We start from the raw sequence: 22,556 nt of genomic DNA, 5'->3' as shown, positions 1-22,556 counted from the left end.
CCAAATTTCCTTGTCAAGTGCATGGTCATGAACTCTAATCAGATTTCTAACCATGGCCACTTTTGTCTTTTGTTGTTTCCAGACAGTTATACTCAGATGCTTTTACAAACCCTCCTGCAAATGTTTTGTCTGCATTGAGATTCATGGAAAGAAATCTGAGTACACGTGTCTCTGATAATAATTAAGATCACGCAACTGAACTCAGTAAGAATTTCCAGAACTAATGAAAGAATTAGATTTAAGCAAAGTAAGAATAACATGGAACTTAATGAATTGAGGATGATTGTAATTTTTATGACTTTTTGTTAAACACTGATTTTTTTTCCAGCTTTAAAGAAATTTTTTCTTAAGATAACTATAACTTACAGCAATTTGATAAAACATATCTTTGTGAACAAAACATTTATCTTCTCTACCTAATCCCTTCAATATTCTTATATTTCCATAATATACTCATTTGCATAAGTTCAATAAGAGTAATAGGACACAACTGGAAACACTGATTACCAAGGCTTTGACTAGAATGTCATATTTGAGGGAGACCTGCACAAACTCAGACACCACCAGACAGCTTAAGGAAATAAGGTTGACTATACAGAGCCAATAAAGCCCCCTGTGCCCCCTGGAAAAACAGCCTGATACCTTGCTTACAGGGTTCCCAGCAGATTTACCAGGTGAAGAGGGAGGGTCATTTCCTGGCAGGTCCAAGAACTTCGGGACACTTTTGGGGCCTTGAGAAAGAATTAACCAAACCTACAGCTGTTACAGGGGAAGTCTGAGCAAGTATTTTTTGTTTGGCTTCTCACCTTGAGAGGCTGTTAAAAGTTCAGTCTAGAAAGTCATTAAAAAAGGGCCTATAGGATCACTTACTATTCTTACTGCACTTGTGTAAATAATCAGGTCAAATTTTTAAACACTAGACTTATTTTGCAAACCAATTAGTCTTAATTGGGCTATCTTTGGTAAAAGTTAGTGTGATTATAAAGAGAAAAGCTATTTCAGTAACATACCTTTTTGAATACTATATTCTCATACATTTCATTATGAACTGGACAAGATCTTGATTTCTTGTTTTCTCCAGTGTCTGGCTACAACTTCCTCAAAGAACACCCCCCCCCCCCAATCTTTTTTTACTTGGAATAACTTGATTTAAAAAACTGTCCTTTTTCTTGAAGCCCTGCAAACTACACATAAACAACTTCAGAGAAATCCGAACAGCTCATATGTAGACAATCTCCATGCCTGTTGCTCTATGGGCTACTCAAAAAGTTCACCAAAAAACTCAAAATTACAAACCAAGAAAATACATCAGATTGCCACTGCCTGCTATCCAGAAATCCACTTGGCTGGCTCCCATCAGAAACGCCTCTCTCTTACTCATTACCTGATTTGAATCAATGGACTAACTTTGAGAACACATAGCCACCTCCTATAATGAGTTTAACGAAACTGACATAGCTATTGTCAGGACCAAGCAGGTTCATTGAAATGGAACAATCTATCAACTTTTAATGTGTGAAACTTCCAGGGAAGTTGCAGAGGAGGGAACTGCAGGAGCCAAGAGCAGACTACCCATAATGTACCACAGTGGCATACTCGGTATTTTGAATTGAAGCTATGTGGGAAGCAGCAGATACAAGGATACTCAGAGTCTCCTCTGTCCTTCTAAGAACAGAAAACCAAACTCCCATTTGAAAGGTATGCTCCCCCTGCACTAAGAACTAAAAAGATGTCTTTATTTAAAGCCAAGAAAGCTACAGAAACAAATCTGGCTATATTTTTACTAATCTATTACTACAGCCTGAATTCCTTACTAAAACTCCCAAACATCCATCTTCTTTATCCTGTCAATGCCTAACAGATTTATTGTCTAAAATGTAGATTTTAAAAATGCCTGCTCTAGTCCTTTGTTTAGGTTTTGGGTGCACAAACTCAAACTTCGATTTTTTTTTTTTCTCCTGTTAATCTGTCTCATGTAAATTTTAATTCGTAGTCCAACTGGAAGAATCTTGAACAGAGGAAAATTTCTTCCTCTCCTTCACTCTAACATGCCAAGTGGTCCACCCATGAGCACATCTCCCAGCCCACAACTAATTCACTGGCTCTGAATAATTCCTGAGGTTTTCCACCTCCCTTCTCCATAGGCATTTGGCACTGTTGAACAAAGTGAGCTCAACATGGGGTGAAAAGAGCAAACAAGAACATTATTTTCCAAATATAGAAGGGCATGGTGGTTAAGATTCTCAGTTCCAGTTTCAGGTAACAAAATAAACATTTTTACATTAACCCTCATGTTTATACTTATCTATACATATATTCACATATGGGCCACATCTTCTCGCACTCCAAGTATCAGTGCCTGTAACAATGTCTAACAAAATACCTTGTAAAAATCCACAAAAACAGCCGAGAGGCCCCAGAGAATAGAGGCATAAACAGACGCAAGATGACAGGCACAGAGAACTATGCAAGTTTTCAGTGGAGAAGTGCACAGATGAACAGAGACTGCAGTGAGGACAATGGAGGTGGGGCTCAGGAGGAAAACAAAATAGGGCAGGAAAGAGGAAAGCTGCTCGAGAAATGACCCCAAGTTATTAGGATCCTTTAAAAATGTCAGGTAATCTTCTCAGAATAAGGTACTGTATGTAGCATTTCATTTTGGGTAACTGGAAAGGAAGAAGGGGGGAAAAACTAGATTGTGTCTAAAGCTCGACAGACACCTACCAAGTACGTTACTGATTGGTTTAGATGAAAAGGAAAATAAAAGGGATAAAAGATAAAGCAATACAAAAACAAAAGAGAACATAATGTGATGACAGAATTGTGGTAAAAGCTAACTAGGTATTACATTAATATAATTCAAATATCCACCATCTTCTCCTGTTACTTTATGGTGCTGGACAAGCTGTTAAGTGGGTGCACAGATATGTGTACACATGTACACGCACACAGGACAGTTTCTGGCTAGTGTCATCTGCTATGATCTTCAGTCTAAGGGCAGAGTTTTGGATGTCTTAAACATCAATCCCTTTTGCAAACTATCTCTGGGGTACAAAGTTATTACATAGTCGACCCAGAGAAAGAGGAGAAGCATTTTAATAGACATTTCTTCTGCAGCTGCGTGGGTCTGGTCCTCTTCAAAATGGTTTATTTGCCTCTTTAATACAAGTTGAAATTAATCTCAACCTTGATTGAAAAATCAGTTATCCTATGGAAACAAACTGTCAAAAAAAGAAGTTGCTAATGAAAGTATTAGTGTCCATTAGACATATTTCCTTACATCTGGCCACTAGAGAGAAAATCAACTCACAAGGCATTTCAGACATTCTGTTCTTATATTTCTTAGTGTAAATGCCATAATCTGTCCATATGTAATCTCTTATTAATAAAACCAGCAGCAGTATTCAGCCTGAGAGGAACAGGTACTTTCTAAATCCAGAATCTAAAACCTAATAGACCCAGTTAAATGCTGTGTACATTAACACATCTCAGTTACTAAAAATGTTCATCAACATAAAAAGGAGGACACTAAGTTATGTAAAGCTCCAGCCTGCGAAGACTCCAGATACACAGAAATCTAATAGCCCCTAGGGACGGGTTCTTCTATCAAGTGATTTTTACAAAGTAGTTTTATTTTGTTTTTAAGAGGATATTTAATTCATGCTTATCATAGCACCATCAGTCAGAGGAACTCTACATATTCCAAAGAAAATACCTTTTGATTCCATGAATGGGTTCATACCAAATTTGGCATTTTTTAGGACAGACCAATTATCAGCACTAGAAATTTGTCCATGTCCAGAACAACACTGTCTGAAAACCCTGTGACTTAGATGGAGAAACAGTATCTACATTTTATGGAACAAATAATGAGGCAGCTTAAGTTCCTTTCCCTGAGTGACCCAATGGTTCTTGGACACTTATCTCAGACCCATTCAGGGAACAGCTGCAGGCAGAAGAGGAAACAGGCCATACCACAGAGTGAGCCAAGGTGATCTCGAGAGCCGCATCACAATTTAAGAATACAATCTATATCCAAAGGGGGGGGGGGGGAGGAAGGCTTTTTTCACGTGTGCAAAAGAGAGAAGACCATGGACTTGTGCAAGTTTAATGAAGGTTCGGGGCTGAGTGAAGAATGAGGAAATAAAAGAGTAGACTCTCATGCTATTTTCTCCTCTAATATTATCGCAAAAACTACACAAACGCATAAACGTGCATGCACACACACAAACTATGCAAGTTTTCAGTACCTACACACACCATATTGACACTGTTCCTCTTTCTCAAAATTATCCCAGGAAGAAAACCACACCTCTGAAATGATCAGCCTACAGGGGCATCACGCTTCCTCACAGAGTAAAACAAATGACTTCCCAACCACCTGTAAATACCCATCAAGAACACTAAGATACCTTATAGGAAAAAAAAAAAAAACGAAAACACACAACTTTTCATTTTAGTTGTGACTGGACCTGATTGATACATCACACCCACATCCATCGTATATGAGAGTCTCTACTCCTTAGCCTGACTGGCCACGAAGCTCTCACACTGATAGGCAGTGCTCAATCTCTCTGGTTAAGAAGCCTTTCAAACACTGAATGCACCCACTTGAAACCAGCCCCGTGAGGGCCTGGCTGGGCCCAGAGGGGAGCTGTGGTGCCCTGGGTGCCGACGAGGGCCAGCTGCTCCCAGCCATCCTGGCATCACCATTTCAACTGTGGGCTAAAGGGCTTTGTATAGAAGACTGAGGGGAAAAACGTCCTGCCTGATTCATACACAGCCTTTCTTTCTTATTAACTCTGTGCCATACAGATATGCTGATGGTCTAAGCACAGAAAGCAAAAAGGCTTGCACATGGGGTGGGGGGAGGGAAGCAAGATGTGGGAAAGGACGACCACCAGTCTTGCTCCAGTGTCACCAGGGCTCAGCTCACAGGGACAGCCGCTTCCTTTCCAGTCCCAATGTCACAGGGCCCCTCATAGTTGCTTCCTGGTGATGATGCCTGGAGCATCTGACTGGCTCCAGTGCTGCAGAGGTGGTGGGGGAGGGGAAGAGTGACAAGAAAAAGGGTGGTGGGTATGGGATGAGAATGACCGTATGGCAGAGAATTGTCAGAATGTCAACAAGAGAAAAACCTGTCTGAGACCACGGATAGAAAACTAGTAGCTGTGGGGACTGAGGATTCAATAAACAAGTAACGGTACTAAATATTTTGGTAAACAAAATAAGTAACAGACTGGCTGTTCAACAGTAGAGAACTATTCTTGTTTCTATTTCGTGGTTGAGGGGTTTCCATTTGGAGTCCGCGAACGTTGGCCTGTGCAGCCTTAAAAAAATCTGAGAAGTCCCTCCTTCTGAGGATTCTCTGGAACATGGCTGGTTCAATACTTCAGCATTAACAAAAGTGAAATGGTGGCCAGACCTTCACCAGCCCTGGCACATTAGCATACTGGTCTCTGCTCCAGGCAGACCTCAGTTCTTCTTGTCCTTCTTCTGCAGCTGGCTTTTGGTGGTCCCTAGGTTGTTCCACACTTCTGTGTACATGAGGGTCCCAATGAAGACAAACAAGGTACCCAGCCAGTGCCACACAGTGAAAGGGTTCTGGAAGTACAAGATGGAAAAGATGAGGCTGACAAACTTGCGGAGAGTCACAACAAGGGTGACAGTAAGGGAGGCGCATTCTGTGGTGAGAATGAAGACGCCCCGGATGCACACATACCTGGGGTAGTGGGGTTAAGGTGGTTTTCTGTAGACTATCGAGAGAACATTCTGGAATCGCTCTTGGTTTAAATGTTCATATTATAAGAACCAGAAAACATGGGGGTGCGTTATGGCTACTCTGAGGTTCTTCCTTAGCAGAACATCCAGCAGGTGAACGTCCTACCATTCGTGTGTGGATCCTAACTTGAAACTGCCTGCAGACCTCCCACCGTTCTTGTTCTGAATTCTTCACACCGTGTACAGTGAGGGTCCCCTCCCCGATAGTGAAGGACGGTGGGAAACACTTTCAATACAGGTCAGCAAACCCACCTTATAGGACCTGGGCCTCACCTACTCATCCAAAAAGGAGCTCTGTGAGCAAATCTATTAGGTGATGTCAGAGGAATGAGACCAATCTCAACCTGTTTCATTGTTTCAAAGCCTTAATGACTTTTATAACGTACTCAAGGTTGTTCAAAAGAACCTTAATTTAAAAAATTAGGTTTTAATTAGTTTGAAATTTCTTGCAGAATTTTGTGGTGGCTTATGACGTATCCTGGGCTACTGAAAAACCCCAGCTGAAATCACAGAGCATTCATTTCATCTACTAATACTTAATTATCCAGTGATTTCTACCCCTCCACCCAGAGCAAGTTCCTTATGGTGGCCAGTGACTTCCTGGCCTACTGCACCACTAACATTTCTTTGGCCCTCCACGAAGGCACTAACTGGATGGGCACCTCTGTCTCCGGTAGTCCAGAACAGATCAAGGCAGAAATGAAACTCCTATCACGGCACCATTAGAAGAATAAACATTCCTATGTCAAAATAACACAGAGCAGACCATATGGCAGAGGACTGCAAAGGATACTGAGTGATGACATTCATCAGGAGGTAGAACCACATGATGGGCACTGTCACACCAATGACTGGGACTTGATACAATTCTGCAAAGATTAAGAGGAGAGATCGTCATATATTTTTGACAGCTTAATGGAGACTGAACAGAATAGAGATCGCAGCATTACTTCCTTTGCAAACAGATCTGGACTGTACAGCACAGTAAAACTTGTCTTGAATCCAGGCTACATCGGTCTCAAGAGTTATTACATTGGTTTCTTAAATTATGATTTCTTTACACTGTAAAATAAACTTTCTACCATATATCTGAATAGGACCTCATTTTACAAAGAAACGCTGTGAGGCACAGAGAAGTTAAGCATGACATGGTCTTAACACACAATCAACACAAGAGTAAAGACAACCAGTAACTAAATGCCATTTGGAAATACATGCAACCCTACTAGTAAATCAAAGAATGCAAAACTAAACAAGACGCTACCATTTTACAGCTATTAAAACAGCAATTAAAAATTTATAAAATCCTAATCTAGAAAGGTGCTAGTGAAATTGGCAACCACTCAGTTGGTCGTAGTATCAATTGGTGTGCATTTTTTCTTAAATCACTTTCATAATGCTTATATTAAGGGGCAATAAAAGTATTTATAACCATTCTTAGGAATTAATCCTCATTCAGAAGCAAAAGAAAGTCCTCCATTGATTGGAGTACTATTTATAATGAGGAAAAACTGAATCAATCTCAATGGCTAATCTTAGAGCAATGGCTCTGTAAGCAAAGGAACTTTCACTAAGTGAGGCATGACACATTTGAATAAAAAAGAATCATCAAGATTATATGCAGTCACATAAAAAAGAAGGAAAGTGAAAAATCAAGTATAAAATCTTATCTGCACGAAGATGACAACTATGTTGGAATATATGAAACAGTCTGGGAAGAAACTGGTCAAAATGAAATTAGCAGCCATCTAAGGCAATGGAACTCTAACTTTTCTTCCTTTAAATATATTCTTATGTTTTATATAATGATGCTTACACAGTAAATATTTGGGAGGAAATAAAATATTCAAGATCAAAGAGTAAGGACATAGTGATCCTTAAAGGATCAGTTTTTTAAAAATTCCCAGGTTGTTTGGGGGGTTGAACTATATACAGTATAGCTACTTTCTCTGGCAAAAAAAGAAAAAGCCATATACATAAATGTAATATAACTGTCTGGATTTGTGGGAAATTCCCATAATCTGGTTTTCTGTTATCTTTAAAACACTTAGGACATACTGAAATGAAAAGAAAGTTAACAAGTATTATTACTGTTTAGTAACTTCAGAGATCCACTGAATTAATTGGCTGGGGAATAGCCAAGCTGTAGGACTCAGAATATTTAGATGGATATTCAATTCTCTTAACAAATTCAAGGATAATACGTTCATCTGAGATAACCTCAAGGCAAGGAAGAGAAGAAAAAGCATATTCTTAATTAAGGGATGATTTTGAAGAAGTTGAAAGATTCTTTTTTTTTTTTTTTAATGATTTTATTTATTCATTCATGAGAGACAGAGAGAGAGAGAGAGAGAGAGAGAGAGAGAGAGGCAGAGACACAGGCAGAGGGAGAAGCAGGCCCCAGGCCAGGAGCCTGATGTGGGACTCGATCTTGGAACTCCGGGATCATGTCCTGGGCCAAAGGCAGGTGCTAAACTGCTGAGCCACCCCAGTGTCCCGAAATTGAAAGAATCTAAGAAATATTTTATATAAAGACCCATACCTGTGACTTTCAGAAGCAGCATTCTAGTAACTATATCAAAATCAATCCCAAGGGATCTGATAATGTTTATTTCAGTAGCCTGACACTATGTGGAGACTCACAAGAGACCTTAAAAAAATCATTGTGTCAAAAATGGCTATGTGTCAATTTTATCTTTAAAAAACAAGTCAGAAATGATTAATTCAGAGACATAGAAACTTTCTGATACACTTTTTTTGTGGGCGAATGGGACAGGCAACACTGCAAACTCAAACAGAAAGCATTCACAACTTCACAACGCAGGTTCGGATGGCAAACCTGTTTATAGGGCACACACTGCCATTCTACAAAATATACTTACCATTTTAGGCATGAGCAATGGAAAGCCTTATTTTTACAAATGTTTATTTGTTCCTGTGTGTTCCTCTGTCTGTATAAACTGTATGTCTTTTAGTAGATAATCACATAAGTAATTCCTTTCCAGTTAATTGGCAATTTATAGCTAGTTTATTAAAAAGCCACTTTATAACAAGAGCTAACTTACCCTGTAGACATCTAAGCAAATTTTGCTTATTCCTGCTGCCTACTTATCCTGTACCTCAGAAAAAAGCCCCCTCGTGTTTTTGTTCCCCTCTACTCCAAGGGAGCTAGGACTTGGGTGTGCGAGCAGGTCTGTCTTTACCAGCACAAGAGGTATAGCGGCAGCAGAAAGAGCTGGACTGCTGCCCAGTTTCTCACGGTCCCATCTCTGCAGAGTGTTATTGCTATTTTTTTTTTCATTCTCAAACATCAAACATTCCACATGCAAATGCAAAAACAAATTCCAAAGCAGAAGACAAAATCTGAAGATACTTTGACATCACTTGCAAATAACTGAGAAAGCACCTGTATAGAGCTTTCGTGGCTGCAACTGCTGACTAACAGCACTATCTTACTGGGAGGTGGATTGAGGATGGCTTCCAACAGGGCAGGGATTTGGGTAAGATCATGACAAAAGTGGTGGTTAAGTCAATAGCAAGGCTGAGAGTTGGCCTCAGAATCTGTCAGGTAATTCTACTGGATGACCCCACACTCACCTGACTTATTGAATAGAACTGCATGGTCATAAATATCAGACGCCAGGAAGATGAAGCCAGGAAGTGGAAGGGCATGCTATGAGAAAAAAGATTCCTGTAAATTTAATTAGCAATAATTGCGGCTCGGATAAACCTCATTGGCTACGATACTGCCACTGCGCAAAGCTCCATGTAAATTTAAATACAGACACTTACTTCACAGAATATGTAGAGTGGCTTTACAATGACTTACAGTTTCACAAGTTGTTTGACAAGCAGTATCAAGAAAAGCAATTTAGACTCGTTAGGTTAAATGTATCCGGTGCTTTGGACCACATGGCTTTTTCAGTGTGCCATCGGCCACATGCCACAGTTTTTGCCCTTCAGAAGTGGAGTCAGATGATCATCACACACTAAACAAATAAAAGGAACCAGCATCCTTCCCGCAACAAAAGGGAAATTTAAACTTAGTCATTTGGCCCACAGGATTTCCTACGTTTTGCTCCTTTTGAAAATAGCAAATATTAGGACTTAAAAATTATAGGCAACTGATGAATTATTTAAATCTACATCTGAAACTAACAATGTACTATATGTTGGCTAACTGAATTTAAATTTTAAAAAAAGTAAAAACACTTCTGTTCTTGGAAAAAATTTAAAAATAAATACAATTTATGAAGAAAGCAAAGGCAGATCTCAGGGCATTCAGGTAACTTGTGGAAAAATGAGATTTGAGGACAATATGAGGTCAAGGGAAAATGAAGACAAGAATCAAAAGAGGATGAAGGGGAAACAACACAGAAGCACAGGTAAACGGGTGTGACAACAACCCGGCACCACCACGGTATGGAATCATAGCTAACAGTACGGGGCAGCCATTTTGTGCCAGGTACTGTCCTAAAAGAAAGATGTGAACCACACAGACTGTTCCTTATTTTTTTTAATGCCCAGCCACATACTCCAGCTCCAATTAAATATCTCAGACTGATTTTCTGCAACTTTAGCGCTCCTAGGTTGGACGTTCTCCCCATAGGAGAGAGGTTGGAGGAGGAGGAGTTAGAGGAGGTGGCTCTAGCTCAGCAGCTTCCAAAAAAGAGGCGGAAGTGCACAGCATTAGCTAATGAAACTCTCCATCATATGCAGCGCTCCCCGGAGGGACTTCTCTCACCCCTCTTCCCCTCTCCCTCAAATGCCTGCCTGCCAGCCTGCCAGCATCCCCCTCAGCATGCCGTTTTTGGAACTTATTTTCTTAATCTAAGTTCCCATGGTAGTTTTAACTTGACTTTATCTACAGGAACACTGGGGGTAAAGGTCCTCATTCCCAGGGATTGTTCCTGGTTAGCAGACATGCTAGCTTCATGCTGACTGATCATGATCATCTCACGTAGAGAATCGTGGCTCAGAATACAAGTAGTAGCCTATTAAAAATACTTGGTCCTTTAACTACATCAGAAAAATGCATATTTCATTTGAAATAACACACTACAATTCAGTACTTTCTATCTTCCCCAGGTTTAAGAAATTGCTTACGTTATAAAACAAAGCCTCCTTGGAGTGCTTCCCGAATTGTTTGTATAGGGTCTCTTGGAAAATACCCATCCTTGCTGACATCAGAAGTGCAAAAGTCAGTGCCCCAATCCCTTAAAAAAAAAAAAAAAAAAAAAAAAAGAAATTAGGCTACAGGATACTAGATTTGCTCATTTCCAGATGTTTTCCTAAAGAACACTGACTGTTCTACATATATTACGAGATAGTTATAGAACATACACAACATTTTTAAAAGAAATGAAGTTCAACCACAGTATACTAACTACCCAGTCCATAATAGTTTGCTCTCTCTCTCTCTCTCTATATATATATACACATTTATGTATGTATTTTTTACTCTAAAATAGGATCATAATGAATACACAGTTGTATCTCTTGCTTTCTTCAGAATCTTTTTCTTGGATTTTCCTTCAAGTCATTCATCAAAATTTTTTCAAAGGTATGAATTAATGGCTCCATGACTCTATCACGTGGAGGGACCATATTAAATGTCTTACAACATGAGAATTAGATTACTTCCAATTATTTCGCCATTAAAATCAATGTACATCCTTGGACATAAATCTTTAAACAAAATGTTGATGATTTCCTTAGGATAAACTTTGCTAAATGAATTACCGAGTCAAAAGGTACAGACATTTTTAAAACCCAAAACATAAATTTTTCCAGAAAGGCTGTGTCAATTTCTACCATAAACAATTCATACAAAAATGGTTCTCTTTCTGCACCCTCAGCAATGAAAATAATCATTTACTCTCTTGCCTTAAAAAATGGACCGAAAATAAAAAGGTACTGCATTTTAGTTTCAATTTGCATTTCTCAGATTCTAAGACTACTGAGTTTGAACATACAATGATCAGACATTAATTTTTCCCTGTGAATTGTATGTTCATATCCTCTGCAAATTTTTCTTATTGGATAGAGTGTTTTCTAACAGCTCATACAGATCTACGTTAAGAAGAGCAACCTAGGAGCGTCTGGGTGGCTCAGTCGGGTAAGCTTCTGCCTTCGGCTCAGGTCGTGATCCTGGGTCCTGGGATCAAGCCCTGTGTTTGGCTCCCTGCTCTGTGGGGAGCCTGCTTCTCCCTCTCCTTCTCCTTCTGCGCACCACACCCCCCAATATGAATAAATAAATACAATCTGAAGAAAAAGAAGAAGAAGAGCAACCTAAAGGGATAGTTTCCAAGCCAAGCAACAGGGAGAATGGAGTTTTTGTACTATTTCTCATCCACTTCATCTTAATCTGGTACTGCTGCCACCAACTGCACTTGAAAAGAGTTCCACATCCTACAACATGAGGTCAAAGCTCTATAGGAGTTGTCTAATTAATTCCACAAAGAGATACTCTTATTTTTAAAAATTCCCTAGGAGATCCTGATGATTAGGCGGGTTTGGGAACACTCATTATGGAACAGCTAGCTTATAAAGAAAATGAATCTAAGACTTAGAAATGAGTCCCCTGGAAATTTACTGCCGCACCTCAGCAGACAGATCATGAAGAAATGGATGACACTCGAAGCACTCACTCCCAGGGAGAGTGACGGGCAAGCGGACATGTACGTTTCCTTCTAGACCAGTGGCAGCCAAGGAAACCGTGGCCCCGTGTTGTCATACACACTACCCCAAACATGGACATTGTCTTCTTTTCATGTTCAACACCAAAGTTCAAAGCTAGATGATCCCAGGTGCCTCTCTCTTCGGTGGCATAATCTGTTGAGCCAACGCTTCTTGCCAAGAAACTTGTCCCTCAGGAGAAAACTCAGCAAACAGGACTGCAGAGGCTATTAGCTTTAGTGTAATTACTGTACTTGCCTAGTAGCCACCTTAGAAATGCCTGGAATCCATCATTCTCACTTGAGCTGGACTCGGAAGTCTAGGAAATAAGAAAAAACACCAGGTACAGAGGCCAAAACTTCACACAAAGTGCTTGGGTACAAAGGAACCCTCTGTGTTCCCCACTGACCTCCACTTTTCTCTTGCAGAGACCCGAATCCTTCTATTGCATAAGCATGTGCATGTATCGCATCAATAAAAAGTACTGGGGCCCCCATGGCAAGCAGTGAACATAAAGGATCTGTGAAGTGATTCTTACCACCTGCTTGGCTGACATGAAAGTGCAAATAAATATCCCCACAGACACGAGGGCAATAGAGGTATATTTGAATATGCTGTATCTGCAAAAACAAGAACAGACCACCTTAGGAAAACAAATGCACAGATACGAATATCCACATGACATTCACAGTTGGATGTTGGGTAAGAGTACAAATCCCCACAATATAGCCAATGGAATCACATGTGTGTGTGAAAGAATCAGGATGCTGACTGAGGACTGAACACCCCTTCTCAGTGTTGCCTAAATAGTCTGTGGACCGACAGACTGTTTCACCAGAAAATAATAAAAAAAGACATAGAGCAGACATGACATTCCATTCTGCTCAAGAGTTCCAGTGAAAGCCAGACAGGTCTTCACTGGCACCTGTTGCTCTTCCTCTTTAAGGCCGCAAACCTGAGAGACACGCCACGCAAGAGGAAGAATGGAGCATCAGGGACAAGGAGCAGGATTCAATGCTCGGAGCAGGATTCAATGCTCAAGAAATCATTCAACTGTCCATTTTCAAGAGAGGATTTTTTTTTTTTTTTTGTAACATCTCTAAATGACATCAATGTTGTTTTTAAATGCTGGCACATAAGTTGGATAAAGGGAGAAATATTACACTAAAAGGACTGCTGGCGGTAAGAACAGTGGCGTTTCATATGAACTAAAACAACCGCATTAACATCCCTCCTGTGCTCTTGCTGATAAAAGTGAAAGGCCTCGGGCAAGAATGAAAAGGAATTAAATGGATAGGATGAACCTCCCGAGATTTCCTGTCAAGTACTTTGTATGGTTCTGGTCACATCACCTCATAAGGGGCCAACAGAACTGGCTAGCGGCAGATCCGGGGCCAAGAGCAGGACACCAGAGGAGAGAGGGGCAAGGCAGGAAATGATTCAGGCCTAAGAATTAATGAAGGGCAGGCTAAGGTAAGTAAAAAGTTGGTCTTCATATCCTGGAATGAGGAACCCACTATGGACCAAAGGGGCTCTACTCAAAATACGCAAAAGGAGACAGCAACTTACTAATTCATGATATTACATAGTTACCTTAGGGAAATCCCTGCTCTCTGGGTGATACGCACTAAGGAGAGTCACACAGGCTTATGTGGGTAGACTCAAGGGGTCAGACCCAAAACAAGTTCTTCAGGGAAATGGATGTTTAACAAAGGCCCCTGACATTTCAGAGCACTATCAGGAGAATACATTCTTTTCATAATATGATCTTCTGTATCCCTATTATGCACAAAATTAAAGGTTGGAAGGACAGCAGGTCTGTCCCAACATGAATTCTATACCACCAAGAAATGTAGCAGTCACTTCAACGTGACAAACCCGAATGCAGTTGTACTCATTTGGCGAATGCATAAGCCTCGGAAGATAATGGGTTCATGAGCCTAAGCAGGAGGGACAACTGTCCTTCTGATGACACAGCTCTTATTACTTAAAAACTCTAGGTTCCCACACTCTTAATTCACAGCACTTTTTAAGTTGGTCTAGAGTTCCAACACTGGGGCTAGATACTGAATACACAGAAAAGCTGGCGTGAGCTTGTGCAGCTGTGATCTTAACATTGACGGTGAACTTTCCCTGTGAAGTGTTCCAGACAATGTGCTGACTCTCCCCAGTTCCTCTCCTCCCTGGGAGTAAGGGGTAAGGCTCAGAAAGAAGGTGGAAGATCCATACTTTGAGAAAGTATCCCAGATACTTCTGGTATTTCCCAACCATATCCTAGACACCCCCACTGGTGACAGCCACCTGGAACAGTCCTGAAAACTTCTTGTTCCATCTCGTTGGCCATTTGGGTCTTTATTAGGAATTTTCTTCCTAATATGGATGATTATCATTATTTCATCACATTGTGCTGATAAACTCCTTCTAGGATAGCACTGTCCAAGAACTTCCGTGAAGCTGAAAATGTTCTGTATCTGGGTTCTCCAACATGGTCGCCATTAGCCACATGTCACTACTAAGCACTTAAAATGTGAGAAACTATTTTATTTGAAATAACTTAAATTTAAGTGTAAATAATCCCATGTAGCTAGTGGAGACCATATGGGAGAGTGAAGTTCTAGATCAACTGGCTTCATAGGTTACTACAGTATTAAAGATTCATGATGACAAGAGCTATTTAGTTCTACAGAGAAAATGCTGCTCCAAAGCCACAGGTGGGGCTCCTTACCTGGCCCACTGCCTCAAGATACACAACACTGCCACAGAGAACACTAAGAAACAAGCTAGATGATCACAAGCAAACTTATCACCTCTACGAGAAAAGGAATCCAGCTAATGGACAGGGCTCTGGATATCCTTCTTGTACATAAAATATGAAAGTGTACTGTTTACCTCTTCTTCAAAATGATAATTCCTAGGATCATGTTGGCAATTAGAGAACCCTGTAAAAGGAGACAACAGTAATAGAGGTTTAGTGCACCAGAGAAAGAAAACAATTCAAGGTAAATATGAACATGCACAAGCAAGAAAAAGAGCCAGAAAGGAGGTTAGGATGAATAATTAGTAAGCTTCACTTATTCTTATGATGGCAAAAAGTATAAACCATACAAATGTTATGTAAAATAAACCTTCTGAAGATAACGAGAATAAAAATGGTCAATTCTCTAAATATTGGCCAGAGCCGAAATTAAGGCTAGCAGAAACAAATTATACTGTAGATTTAATTTTGTTTAATTTTCCATCAGATTTACAAGAGCTTTTACTAAGCTTTTTTTCATTAAGCTTTTCCTCATCCCTGGTCTTAATTAATGAAAGAAGGCATGCAGGGATCTTTCTCTTCTCTGGAAAGGTGTCGCTCAATCAGCAAGAGTTTATTGAAAGTCTATTATGTGCTTGGTACTTTGAAAGTCATTTTTGTAATTATAATTAGCTCTGAAAAGTTCCTTTGGGGATAGCACCTTTAGTCTCACAGAAATCTCAAACTACACAGAAATATTGTAATTCCAACGGTCACCAATTTGCATTCTTCTGCAATCCTAACTACATTCCCCCTTGAAGTTTTTCCCGCTCTTCACAGAGTGCTCTGTTCTTATTTATTTATACACATTTGCAGATCTCCCACCAAACGTTAGAGGAAGAAGAAACCTCTGCTGCTCTGGGACAAACTTTACGTTCAAGAATTTCCCTTTATTTAGGGCACCTGGGTGACTCAGTTGGTTAAGCATCCGACTCTTGGTTTTGGCTCAGGTCATGATCTCAGGGTGGTGAGATTAAGCCCTGCATCAGGCTCTATACTGAGTGGGGAGTCTCCTTGAGAGTCTCTCCCTCTGCCCCTTGCAGCACTTGAGTACAGGCACCCAACCCTCTCTAAAATAAATAAACCTTAAAAGAATTTCCCCTCTCAAAAGTCTCTTGCTTTAAAAAAAAAAAAAGGCATCAGAAAAGGGAAGTGTTTATTTTATGTACTAGAAGTAAGTGTAATTTTAGGATAGAAACCAAAAGTAATGAGAAATAAGTTAAATAACATTCATAGCAAGCCTGACTATAAAATCAATCAGATGAAGGAAATTAAATGTAAAATCTGTTTCCCAGGGAAATTTCAGCTTTTATTGCTCACCCATAAGACCTCAGAGGGATAAAAGTCAACTGTCCACTTTCCTCATTACTGTGCAGATGAAAGCCAACCTTTACTCACACTTTATTTTCTTTCTACTTTTGTCAAGTATTCAATCTACCCACTTAGCTTCATTTCCTAGAGGAACATATGCATGTGAGCCAGCAGCACTTACAGATCTAAATATCATATGCAGGGGCATGGCAATGTTGAGATTCAGGGCATAGTTGTTCACCACGCTGACAGTGAAGAACATGGTTACCATCACGGCATAGTACCTAAAATGCAGAGATCACAGCATATCACACAAAGTCTACTATTTCAAGAAAATCAAGTTTAGAAGGAATAGTCATTTTTGGTTAGAAAGGTATTTTTGTTTTAGTCCCTACAGATTAAAAGATTCTAATACTACTATAATGTGAAGTCAATATCAAGCACACATAAAAATACATCCAAAGCCAGACTAACAAACTCCCCTATCTCAAAAAACTTATAAGTATAAAAATTCTGACTTTAAGGGAATAAGAGTCCTTCTAGGAGAAACTTGTGTTCTTTCCCTGTGGCTTTCAGATGTATATTCAATATTCTACTGGTCTTCTCTAGGAAATCCTTTCTAGTCTCTCCCTTTAAAATACAAATTTCAGAGTGGTAATTCTTATCAAGATAAAACACAAGGGGGAGAGGTCATTTAGAACTTGACTTGCCAAGAAGAAATTCAAATCTTAAGTGTCTTCACAAATACTAAACAAAGCTTTAGCCATCTAAACTGATAGCCTTATTCCACCTACCAGAAAAATAACAGATATTTAACTTTTATCATTATTACCGTAAATCCTGTACCTAACCTATTTCCTGGCAGTAATTTAAAACCTGAAGCTATAAAAAAAAAAAAAAAACCAACCAAAAAACAAAAACAACAACAACAAAAAAACCCTGAAGCTATAAAGGCTCTCTGTCTGTATGTTCATGTCTATCTACATTTACGTGGTGTAGCTCTGTGGTGTTTTCTACTTCTGGGGGGTTCTGCTAAAATTAATTTGTAAAAGCTCTATTTAGTTGGTTTGAAGGCAGGCACTTGTAAGGATTAAGCATTCTGCAATTCTCAAAAAGAAAGAAACTAACCCACTTTTCAAGTTCACATGGTTTGAAAAAATATTCAATATAAATGCTAGTTTAAGGTTGATGGCTTAATTAAAACAGACATGTCTTTAGAGTTACCAACACTAAATATGTAACTGTTATTCTAGTTCAGTTTACTAGCCTTCAAATAAGTTCTTGTTGTCCTTTATAAGATCTGTCAACAAAAATTAATAGCTTAGGATAATGGCTGACTTCATCTAATGTTTAATTTAGTTTTTATAGGTCATCTAAACATAGTTATTAAAGACAAGTAAGTTAAATAGATAAATAAAAGTTCATAAATAAACTTTCAACAATATTTATGTCTACTTAATAGTTTTCTCAATTTCTTTTTGGTTACCTAAAACCTTAAAGTTTTGCTGAGTTAGGTTAAATGATGAATTAAGTTAAATTCATTAGATATCTAGATTATGTCTAGAAGTAGAAAGACCCTAGGCTGACTTCATACCAGATAACTATCAAATCAACCTAAATACCCCAGAAATTGACCCAAAGACTAGCAGAACAAACTCCAACTAAAGGTGGAGAAGAGGCCACATCAAGGAAGGTAGGAAGTGCAGATACACAGTTTGAGAGAGAAATGACTCCTGGAGCTGTTGTTGCAGAGAAGAGCAAGAGACAGACTAACACAGGTGGAGCAACAGAGAAAACAAATCCCCACAGTGATTGGCTTGGAAAGTGAGAGGGGCTGAATTTCGTGAGTTCTTGCAGTCAGTAGAGCTTAAAGCCTGGAGGTCTAGAGGTCAGTGAGTTTCGTTCAGATAGAGCCTTGAGGCACTGGGGCCACTCTTGGAGAGAAGGTAGGGCAAACAGCCTGGGGAAATACAGTGTGTGGCACCAGTGACTTGAAGTGTACCTGGGAGTTCTGCAGGGCCTTGGTTCCAGTGGCAGTGATGAAAGGTCTCATTTCATGAGCAGACCAGTGCACAACTAGCTAAAATGCAGCACATTCCGGCCAGACACCAAACACTGCCCACAAGAGGCAAAGAAAGCCTCTGTAGACAACTGGCCTGAAGGATAAAGTGGCCAAGACACAACAACAGACCACATGCTGTACACATTAGAGACACTCCTTGAAGTGGCAGGGTAAAAGAGGGGACACTACACTGCAGGGCACTACAGGACCTCTTCTTCATAAAGCCATTATCCTCAAGAAGAGATGTAGCTGCCTTTCCTAACACAGAGAAACAGGTGTAGAGACTTACACAAAATGGGAAGACAAGAGGAATCTGTCCCAAATGACAGAATAGAAAAAGGCCATGGACAGAGATCTAAGTGAAACAAAAATAACATGCCTGATACAGAATTTAAAGTAATGATCACAAAGATACTCATCAGGCTTGAGAAAAGAGTGGAAGACACGAATGAGACCCTTAATACAGAGATAACAACATAACAGAAATAAAGGGCTCAATAAATGAAACGAGAAACATGCCTGATACAATAAATAGCAGGGTGGAAGCAAAGGAATGAATTAATGACCTAGAGGATAGAGTAATGGAATGTAATCAAGATGAACAAAACAGAGAAATGAATTATCCAAAATGAGAACAGACTTAGGGAACTCAGTGACTCCATAAAACACTGTAACATTTGCATTACAGGTGTCCTACAAAAAGAGAAAGAAAAGAGGGCAAATAAAGAAAATTTATTTGCAGAGATAATAACTGAAAAGTTCCCTAACTAGAGGAAGAAAACAGACATGCCATATCCAGGAAGCATGGGAAATCCCCAACAAAATCAACAAAAGAAGATCCACACCAATATATATTGTATTAAAATGGCAAAACACAGTGATAAAAAAAATTTTAAAGCAGCAAGATGAAAGAAGACAGTTACATATAAGGGAAACCCCTATAAGGCTATCAAGGGATTTTTCAGCAGAAACTTTGCAAGCCAGAAAAAAGTGGCATGATACATTCAAAGTGCTGAATGGGAAAAATCTGCAGCCAAGAATACTCTATCCAGCAAGGCTATCACTCAGAATAGAAGGAGAGAAAGAGTTTCTCAGATGAACAAAAACTAATGGAGTCTGTGACCATTAAATCAACCCTGCAAGAAATATTAATTAATGGGGACTCTGAGTGGAAAGGAAAGACCAAAAATGACAATATGAAGGTACAAAACACAAGAGCAGTAAAAACGAGTATTTCTGTAAAATATCAGTCAAGGTACTCACAAAATAAAAAGATGTAATACATGACACTGTATACCTAAAATGTGGGGAAGTGAGGGGTAAAGAATAAGTTTAAATTTAAACAACCATCAACTTAATATGGATGGCTATATGCAGAAAATGTTATATATACATACAAACCTAATGGTAACCACAAATCAAAATCCAGTAATAAATATGCAAACAATAAAGAGAAAGAAATCTAAATATATCACTAAAGAAAACCAGCAAACCATGAAAGACAAGGATCAGCGAAAGTCTTCAGAAACAATCAGAAAACAAGTAATAAAATGGCAATAAATATGTATCTATAAATAATCACTTTGAATTTAAATGGACTAAACACTCCACTCAAAAGATATAGGGTGACAATATGGATAAGAAAAACAAGACCCATCTATATGCTGTCTACAAGAGATTCATTTTAGACTTAAAGATATGCACAGATTGAAGTGAAGGGATGGAGAAACATTTATGCAAATGAATGTCAAAAGAAAGCTGGAATATTAATACTTATATCAGACAAACTAAAACAAACACTGTAAAAATAAATAAAAACTATAACGAGACAAAGACAGTAAATAGTAATAATAGTAATAATAATAATAGTAATAATAGGGACAAATAGTAATAATAGTAAATAATACTAAAAATAGTAATAATAGAATCTAACAAGAAGAAATAATAATTATACATACTTATGCAACCAACATGGGAGCACCCAAATACATAAAACAGTTGATAACATAAAGGAACTAATTCATAATAATACAGTAATAGCAGGGGACTTTAACACCTTACTTATATCAATAGTTTAAACAGAAAATCAACAAGGAAACAATGGCCTTCAAAGACACACTGGAACAGATGGATTTAATGGATATATCCAGACCATTCCATCCTAAAACACAGAATACATATTCTTTTCAAGTACACACAGACATTCTTCAGAAAAGATCACATATCAAGGCCACAACGCAAGCCTCAACAAATTAAAAGACTATTCGAAAAGAATCCAATGCTATGGTACTAAAAGCCAGCTACAAGAAAAATCTGGAAATGTCACAAATACATGGGGGTTAAATAACATGCCACTAAACAACGAATGGAATCAATCAGAAAATAAGAAATTAAAAAGCACACAAAAACAAATGAAAATGAAAACACAATGGTTTAAAATGGTGTGTAACAAAAGCAGTTCTAAGAGGGAAGTTTATAGCAATACAGGCCTACCTCAAGAAGCAAGAAAAATCTCAACATAATATTACACCTAAAGGAGCTAAAAAAAGAACAAATGAAGCTTAAAGCGAGCAGAAGAAGTAATAAAGATTAGAGCAGAAATAAATGATGTAGAAATTAAAAAGACAATAGAACAAATCGAAACCAGGAGCTGGTTCTTTGAAACAATAAAATTGATAACTCTCTAGCCAGACTTATCAAAAAGAAAAGAGAAAGGAACCAAATAAGTAAAATCACAAATGGGAGAGGAAAAACGACAAACACTACAGAAATACAATTATAAAAGAATATTATGAAAAACTGTATGCCAACAAACTGGACAACGTAAAAGAAATGGATAAATTCCCAGAAACCCATAAATTACAAAAACTATCAATACTATCAATAAACAGATCAATATTAATAATTTAAAAACTCCCAACAAACAAAAGTCCAGAACCAGATGGCTTCACAGGAACATTTAAAGGAGAGTTAACATTTATTCTTCTCACACTAGTTAATGACATATCTGATAAAGAGCATCCAAACACATAAACAACTTATAAAACTCAACACTCAAAAAACAAATAATCCAATTAAAAATGGGCAGAGGACATGAACATTTCTCCAAAGACAACATAAAAATGGCCAACAGACAATGAAAAAATGCTCAACATCACTGATCATCAGGGAAATGCAAATCAAAACTGCAATGAGGTATCACCTCACACCTGTCAGAATGCCTAAAAATCAACAACACAAGAAACAACAAGTGTTGGTGAGCATATAGAGAAAAAGGAACCCTCATGTACTGTTGGGGAATGCAAACTGGTGCAGTCACTGTGGCAAACAGTATGGAAGTTCCTCAAAAAGTTAAAAAAAGAACTACTCTATGATCCAGTAATCACACTACTGGGTATTTACCCAAAGAATACAAAAGCACTAATTCAAAGAGATACATGCACCCCTATGTTTATAGCAGCATTATCTACCATAGCCAAGATATGGAAGCAGCCCAAGTGTCCATCAACTGATGAATGGATAAAGAAGATGTGGTATCTATATATATCAGAATATTTTTCAGCCATAAAAAGAATGACATCTTGCCATTTACAATGACATGGATAGAGCTAGAGTATAATGCTAAGTAAGTCAGAGAATGGATATACCACATGATTTCATTCATATGTGGAATTAAAAAAAAAAAAACATAAATAACCAAGGGGAGAAAGAGAAAAACTAAGAAACAGACTCTTCACTATAGAGAACAAACTAATGGTTACCAGAGGGGTGGGGGTGGAGGGATGAGTGACTTAGGTGACAGGGAATAAGGAGTGCACCTGTCACGATGAGCACAGGGTGATGTATCCAAGTGCTGAATCACTATATCATACATGTAAAACTAATATAATGCTGTATGTTAACTACTGGAAGTAAAGCAAAGACTGACAA

General features: G+C 38.7%; 1 protein-coding gene and 1 pseudogene across 1 annotated transcript in view; both read right to left on the bottom strand.

Annotated features, from left to right (window-relative positions):
- Window positions 1–269: 269 nt before the first annotated feature.
- SLC35B4 (solute carrier family 35 member B4) overlaps window positions 270–22,556 on the bottom strand; it is a 33,617-nt gene continuing 11,330 nt past the window's right edge. Inside the window, exons 3-10 of the mRNA XM_026010863.2 lie at window positions 16,746–16,848; window positions 15,349–15,398; window positions 12,998–13,079; window positions 12,718–12,778; window positions 10,888–10,997; window positions 9,379–9,454; window positions 6,575–6,650; window positions 270–5,722 (exon numbers count right to left, since the gene is read on the bottom strand). Coding sequence (XP_025866648.1) covers window positions 5,476–5,722; window positions 6,575–6,650; window positions 9,379–9,454; window positions 10,888–10,997; window positions 12,718–12,778; window positions 12,998–13,079; window positions 15,349–15,398; window positions 16,746–16,848 — 805 coding nt within the window. The 3' untranslated portion in view covers window positions 270–5,475. The remainder of the gene's footprint in view (window positions 5,723–6,574; window positions 6,651–9,378; window positions 9,455–10,887; window positions 10,998–12,717; window positions 12,779–12,997; window positions 13,080–15,348; window positions 15,399–16,745; window positions 16,849–22,556) is intronic.
- LOC112929012 (U4 spliceosomal RNA) lies at window positions 9,474–9,545 on the bottom strand (annotated as a pseudogene).

Source organism: Vulpes vulpes, chromosome 7, assembly GCF_048418805.1.
Source record: "Vulpes vulpes isolate BD-2025 chromosome 7, VulVul3, whole genome shotgun sequence".
Taxonomy (NCBI): domain Eukaryota; kingdom Metazoa; phylum Chordata; class Mammalia; order Carnivora; family Canidae; genus Vulpes; species Vulpes vulpes.
Note: the sequence above shows the minus strand (reverse complement) of the source record. Positions and strands in the feature narration are given on the sequence as shown.